This window comes from Odontesthes bonariensis, chromosome 22 (genome assembly GCF_027942865.1).
Source record: "Odontesthes bonariensis isolate fOdoBon6 chromosome 22, fOdoBon6.hap1, whole genome shotgun sequence".
Lineage (NCBI taxonomy): Eukaryota > Metazoa > Chordata > Actinopteri > Atheriniformes > Atherinopsidae > Odontesthes > Odontesthes bonariensis.
In genome coordinates this window covers 2,515,083-2,521,975 of record NC_134527.1, presented here as the reverse complement: position 1 = coordinate 2,521,975, position 6,893 = coordinate 2,515,083, and the positions used below count along the sequence as shown (strand labels likewise).

Below are 6,893 nucleotides of genomic sequence, written 5' to 3'. Positions count from 1 at the left end.
ATGTAAAAAAATGTTCCAGATGAAAGTATGCTGAAAGTAGTTCACTTTGAAAGAGGAAGCTTTTATAATGATTTGAAAGGATTTACCATTACTTTTAAAGGGAGGAAAAGTTGCACAAAAACCTTAATATTTTCAAAATTATAAAAGTCAGAAACACCTAAAATAATAGCCCCCCATCTCCAGAAAGAGCTGAACGTTTTGTGTAAAAATGGTGTAATTTGCTTAAAGTATGCGGAAGTAGTTAAACGGCAAATAATGTACGGAAAATAGGATAATAATAAAGAGAAACAGAAAAACAAGCATTCTCACAATTAAGTATACACAAAAGTAATATGTGTGTCTAATGCCTTCGGCTCCAGCCGTTACCCGACCAACAGATTAAGCAGGTATAGAAAATGGATGGATATATATATATATATCTGCCACTTATCATATCATATGAGTTTATGTAAAATATTACTTCATAATAAAAGTTCATAATTCCAAAAACAGAATAGAAAAAGCCACAACAGTGAAATATATTGCTGTCACTGTCCTGTTGCAGAACATGAATGAATAGATCTCTCTTATTGAACTTACACGCAGGCTTCATTACAAGGAGGTAAACTTTTCAGGGAATATTTTGCAATAGCAATAATTTAGCAATCGTGCTCAGTCTGGTAGGAGGATGATAAAACAGAAGAGAAATATAGAAGGAAAAGAAGCCCCAACACCAGAGAATCGCGGCAGACAACCCGCCTCCTCATCTACATCTCATCAGGAGTTACTGCAACCTACCATCTCTGCTAATCTAGCATCCAGGCTCCTTGGGTCATATTCTACTTCAAGCAAATAACATGCTGATGTCACACAATTAGAGCATGATGACAGAACTCAAATAAGGTGGGACTTCTGCTGTATGTATGTGTGTAATAAAAGCTTTTTTGGAAATAAACATGTTTACCTTTGCTTGTTCAAGCTTCTCATTCTCCTTTCGACCACATTTCTGCTGTAATTGGTAAACTCGTAGAGGAACGGCTCACGATCCGAACACCATTGTTCACATGTAGAGCTCAGATATTCATTGGCAGTAGCAAACTGGATGTTGGATTGTTTTCCCAGATGACTGAGAGCTTGCAAGACCTCAATGCTGGGTAACAGTACAACCAAGTTTGATGTGAATCTTTCTCCAAAGTGACCTCTAAGTTTATATATTTGATCTACAACTGTACCCTCTTCAGTGTGCTCTGCATCTATTGCCAGTATGAACAGATGAGGGCCAGGTTGAGACAGAGCTATGCAGTCAATGATCTGCTGGTCCGGGTTCAAACAATCTTCCTCAAAGATATCACCAGTGCAGACCACTTTGAATGTCTTATTGGCTCCCAGAGAAATGTCCTGTGTTGCTTTGACAAAGGTGTTCACAGGGTGGTGAAGGGGATCCTCGTTGAGGATCATTCTCCCGACGAGGTCCTTGAACTCAGCTTTCTTTCCAAACAGAGTGATGATGTACTTACTGTCACAGGTTTTCATTGTTTCTGTAAAAAAAAAGAAAACAGAAGCATACCGTTTTTTACATAGTTTATAGCAATAATTTAGAAATAATATGGTTGTTGCTTTGACGTTAAACAAAATGTAGGCCAGCCAGTGCAATGGTCCCACTTACAGACGGAATGAGACATGATTTATGCCCACTGTGTTGCAAAAAGACGGCAGGTTTAACGACAGCGGACACAGAAATCAATGGCTGCTCTGCAATCGACTGAACCAACAGATTGTGCAAGAAGTCCCAGTTTTGTTTTTACAAACTTCCAAAAGGTGAAGGGAGCCAAATGGATTGCTGTTATTCTTTAGCCTCTTTCAAACATAAAGACTTCTCCTCGTAAATTCATGCATGCCAAATCAGAGGCATATTAGGAATCGTTGATTCTTCAGTTTAATGCAAGTTCAGACTGGCTCGACTGTTATGTATCTGCACAACGAACACGGCTTATGCTTTAAGAATGTTGTCTCAACCGGTTATATTACATAAGACTCTTATGCTATTAAAAAGATTAAAAACCTGCAGTCTCACAATCTAAACTGAGCAAACATTTAAAGAACTATTTTGCTTCATGAAAAACTTTGAATTCAGAGTTTAGCTTCTAATTGATCATGTGTTACGTTAAAAAAAAGGTAGGTAAAGAACACCCGAATGAACTCTCAATACTAAAATACTAAAACTTGTGTGGAAATTTTCCAACATATTCCAACTGATATTTCAGGGTTTAATCTAATAGATCAAAACATTTTACAGAGGTGGATTTGAAAATAAAAGAGTTCAAATGACTTACGTGTTAGACGACTCATCATGTAAAGCTTCTTTAAGAACAGACAGCAGGTGAGTTTGATCAGTCTTTGGATCTGCCCTGAGAGTCAAAGTGAAACTCAATGATATAAACAGGGCGTTAGATCCACCTTCTGGGTGGAGACATTCATTCACCTCTAAACACAGGCAACACTTCATTTATTTCATTCTTTAAAAAAGCAAGTCGAGATGGGAAACCGCTTGTCCGTTGCTGGAGGTGAATTTTACTCTCAATATCAATTCTGCAGTTTGTTCATGAAAGAAAATGATAGTTCATTGGCTTTAAATACTTTTCTGTTTGCAGGTGGTCCTCTGAGGATTGTGCTGATTGGGAAAACTGGAGTTGGGAAGAGTGCCGCTGCCAACACTATTCTGGGTAAAAAGCTTTTTGTGTCTTCCACAAGTGCGGCGTCTGTGACACAGACTTGTCAGACAGAGCGAGTCAACTGTAACAGAAAGATCCATGTGGTTGATACTCCCGGCATTCTGGACACATCTAAAAGTGCAGAGAGCATAAAGAGAGAGATCGCAAAATGCATCCAGGTATCCACCCCTGGGCCGCACGTCTTCCTCCTGGTCCTTCAGATTGGAAGATTTACCAATGAAGAAGAGAACTGCGTGGAAGCCCTGGAGAAGATTTTTGGACCCGAGTCATCTAAGTTCATGATTGTTCTGTTCACCAGAGGAGATGAGCTGAAGGACAAAACCCTACAGCAGTACATACAAAATGGCCACCCCAAACTTCGAGAGGTGATTAACAGATGTGGAAACCGCTACCATGTCTTCAACAACAAGAAAAGGAGGAACAGAGCTCAGGTGGTTAAGCTGATCAAAATGATCGATGATATGGTGGCAGCGAATGGGGGAAGATATTTCACTGATGAAATGTTTGAGGAGGCAGAGACGGTTCTGCAGCAGCAGGAAACAGATAGAGACACTGCAGAGAGGCAGGTTTACAACTACTCCTTCATGGCTGAGCTGCTGCAGAGAGTGATCCTGTTTCAGTCCATTCTGGCTGCGGCCTCACAGGACGGTGCTGGAAACCCTGACTCCTCCTTCAACATCACACCTGATATGTGATCTAAACTGGCTCTTCTTATACTGAAAATATGATTTAATGAGAAAAACTAAGTTTTTATTAGGGTACTGAACGTCTTCGGGTTTCGGACATTGGGTCAAGCCATGTAGTTTCAGAGCGTGATGCTTCACATGGTTTCTTACTCTTAGTAAATGATTAATCTCACAGAAAATGTATAATCATCTAGTTTCACCAGAGAGGAGCCTTATAACAGAAGGCCCTACTTCCCGTAACATTCTCACATGCTTCTGGAACAACAGAACATTTCAAGGTGTGAGGAAATGATTAGAGAGGCTGGACTTTGCACAGTTACTCCCACGGTGGAAAGATTTAAGGTATGAATTACCGAAACTACTTATCTAAGAAAGTTGCTGTTTGTCTGCACCTCTGCTGCTACAAAAATGTTGTTTGTCCTGATGGCAAACATTTCTCATCTTTTTGAAGTTCAGTCATGTGCCAAAGCAACACGGAACATAAACAGATCCGTGTTGCTTTGTCTTTGAATCAAAGTTTGCAATCTTTTTATGTTCTTAGATTTTATTGTTTTGATTTTTTCTCTCTTCCAGAAGCCCTGAAAAGAAAAAGTTATCCAGTTAATTTTTCACTTTCTGATCAAAATGTTTCCCTCTTGATGTTCTGACTTGTAAACAGATGAAAAATAAAATCAGCTAAACAGATGAATAAAGGGACATGTCGTAATTGGGTAGCCCTATTTACAATTTCTGATCCTTTCAATCAAAAGTAAACTGCTTCCACACACGAGTGCACAGTATGTGCACTGGTTTGCCACATGCTATTGCTGTTAGCTTCTTTCTCTTTGACCCCACATTTATACACACAGCTCTGCACCTTAAACATATAAGGGATATACACTTCTGAAAGATACATTATGGTTTTGATAATGAAAGTATAAAAAGTTACAATGATGCCACAATGAAAAACCTTGGATTATATGGACAAAAGGCCAATAATACTGAAACCCCTTCAGACATTTAGCTAGAGGTCTGGTTGGAAAACCTGTCTATAGCCACGTGCCACCTCTTCACAAACATTTCTAACATTCAAGTGGATGTGTAAGAAAATAGCTAAATGTAAACATATACATATATGTGTTTGTGTTTCTGCATGTAGCAGATGCTTTTATCCAAAGTGACTTACATATGAGGATATATCATTACAGCTAACATCAAAGCTAACAATAAGCTACATAGAAGGAAGGAACAGAGTCTGGAATGTCTTGTGACTGAGTCATAAAGTGGATGGGAGCCGTTCCATAAAGCACTTTGTAGGCTAGCATCAGGAACTTGAATTTAATGCGGGCAGCCAGGCCTGCCGAAAGGGGGGGGGGGCAAACGGGTATTTTGTCCCGGGCCCAGGAATGGGGGGGAGCCCATAACTGGGCCCCCATGAAGTTGCGATTAATTATTGTATGTTTCCTTCAAAATGTGTTGATTTGGGGAGGAAAAGTGCTTTATTTGCATTTAATAAATGACTTCTGGATCGTTTGCCTTCATTGCCCTTAAAAAAGGGCCAATAACCCCCTATCACCCCTATTCCAAAAATGGTTTAGTCTTTGATTACGGAGAAGAAAAAAAATGACATCATTTGACCATAAGCGGTCATTACCACAACGGCTTAATTACACTGTGTTTCATATCTAATTGAATCTAGGAATATGTGCATTAGTCCGCAAATATGTCCAAATGTTTCAGGCACACACGCCAATCAGGCTGAATTGATTTGAGAATCATCCCCGGTCAGCTGAATGGCAGCCAGTCTAACGCGGCTCTGGTTTAATCTTATTTTGTTTAAAGACCTCATGACACCTGGAAAATACTGTAATATACATAAACACATTGAAAGTACACATAGAAAATAGTCACTTGAAGCTGGTTTTAATCATTATGATAGAGAAATTGAGTTTGTACGGCCTTTTAAAAGTGCGATTTTTGCGATCTGCTGGCGAGCTTCCTATTAGTCCGTCACGTGACCTATGACGTACACTCCGGAACGATCCTGACATCTGCCATAGCTACAACAGGGATTCTGACAACTCCTCCCAATCACCCTCGGATCCTGACACATTTTTAGAAGTGGCAGAGTCCGATCAATGCTGGAGGACAATGTGAGGGGCGTTATGCCCTAATTTACTAGCCATACCTGGATGAGTTGGAGCCTCACGGTTCCACGGAAAGTTCGGATGGTGAGGCGGAAGGGCGCTGTCAGTCAATGTCAGATAATATTTTCACGGACCGGCCTTTCAGGTGTGGCGGATAAATACTACAACCAACACAGACTCTGTGGTATTTAGTAAATATAATAATAAACTTGAATCCACTGTGTACTTGTATGTAACTTTATTAGCAGCATCCTCCTGACGTAACATCCTCTCTGCCTCCTAACGCTCTCTGGTCGCTATGGTAACGCTGAAACATGTCTTCAAAATGCAGCTTTCTTTTTCTTAGCCTCTTCTTCTGTCTCCTCACTGGGAAGAAGCTTTCCAAACACGTTTGTTTTTGACTCATTTTTGCTCGGTTCGTGGGTTTAATATCAGCGCTGATGTGACCGAGACGAGAGCGAGTCAAGAACAGACGGATGGAACGGAGAGAATTCGGTCATTTTTCAAAATAATGTGGCTCTTTGTGGTAACACAGTAAAAAATGCGGCTCTGAAATGCGTTCCGGAGCATACGCCATTTTTATGACGTATGCTCCAGGGACACTGGCCTGTGGATTTCAGTGGCACGCGTTCAAATTTCGAAAACAACAGAGAACCGGGCATATTTATCACAATAATGTATTTCAACTCGAAAATAATAGTTATTTCAGACTAAACAAAAAAAGTCGTCTCCAGGTGTCATGAGGTCTTTAAAATAAGCCAGTATAGACATGGCAACGTGTGAAGTTAAACGTGACGTTTCGGGGTAGCCTGTAACTTTCCTTTAGACTGATTTAACTTGACACCCGCCAGATGAATGGGCTCCGCCTTGTTCCCCGAACATTCTCAGAAAGTTCAGCGGACATACACGCGATAAATAAAAGTACCCTTAACATGATTCAGAGAATTTTGTCCCGGGCCCAGCCAAACCTAGCCTGGCGACGCCATCCTACGTACTTCCGCCCAAAGATTTTGGCTCCGCACACAGTCTGGCCAAATCCCCCTACCTCGGTTCGCTCAGTGTTTTGCCAATCAGCAAACAGTTGCGAGTGGTGACGCAGAACTCACGCGCGGAGTCCATTGTAGTCCATATAATTGTAGTTCAACCGCAGCGGAAATAAACATGGCGACGGAAGAACGCTAGAAGCTATCCATGAAGTTGTCTCAACTCTGGAGATCATTACACAATTAAAACGAGAGCAAGAGGAATGCCTTGTCAATTTTGTTAGTGGCAAGGATGTCTAGCTCTGCTTCCAACTGGCTTTGGGAAAAGTTTGATTTATCAAATGGTACCGGTATAATGAAAGCGGATGTGGGAAGCGTGATTCGCGA

General features: G+C 40.8%; 2 protein-coding genes across 2 annotated transcripts in view; one reads left to right on the top strand and one right to left on the bottom strand.

Moving 5' to 3' along the window:
* The window catches only part of LOC142373163 (uncharacterized), a 23,310-nt gene extending 20,923 nt beyond the window's left edge, over positions 1 to 2,387 (bottom strand). The window contains exons 1-2 of the mRNA XM_075456271.1: positions 2,313 to 2,387; positions 944 to 1,517 (exon numbers count right to left, since the gene is read on the bottom strand). Coding sequence (XP_075312386.1) covers positions 944 to 1,517; positions 2,313 to 2,331 — 593 coding nt within the window. The 5' untranslated portion in view covers positions 2,332 to 2,387. The remainder of the gene's footprint in view (positions 1 to 943; positions 1,518 to 2,312) is intronic.
* A 55-nt stretch (positions 2,388 to 2,442) lies between these two features.
* Positions 2,443 to 4,089, top strand: LOC142373165 (GTPase IMAP family member 7-like). The gene is made up of 2 exons (XM_075456273.1): positions 2,443 to 2,543; positions 2,631 to 4,089. Exons 1-2 carry the CDS (start codon positions 2,516 to 2,518, stop codon positions 3,404 to 3,406), a joined length of 804 nt encoding a protein of 267 aa, XP_075312388.1. The 5' UTR covers positions 2,443 to 2,515; the 3' UTR covers positions 3,407 to 4,089.
* Positions 4,090 to 6,893: the final 2,804 nt, after the last annotated feature.

What these genes read in the sequence shown, in the direction of transcription:
- LOC142373165 (XM_075456273.1), top strand. Translation starts at nt 2,516, where the DNA reads ATGGGAAACCGCTTGTCCGTTGCTGGAG. An exon ending in CCGCTTGTCCGTTGCTGGAG is followed by an intron (nt 2,544 to 2,630) that starts GTGAATTTTACT and finishes TTCTGTTTGCAG; the next exon opens with GTGGTCCTCTGAGGATTGTG.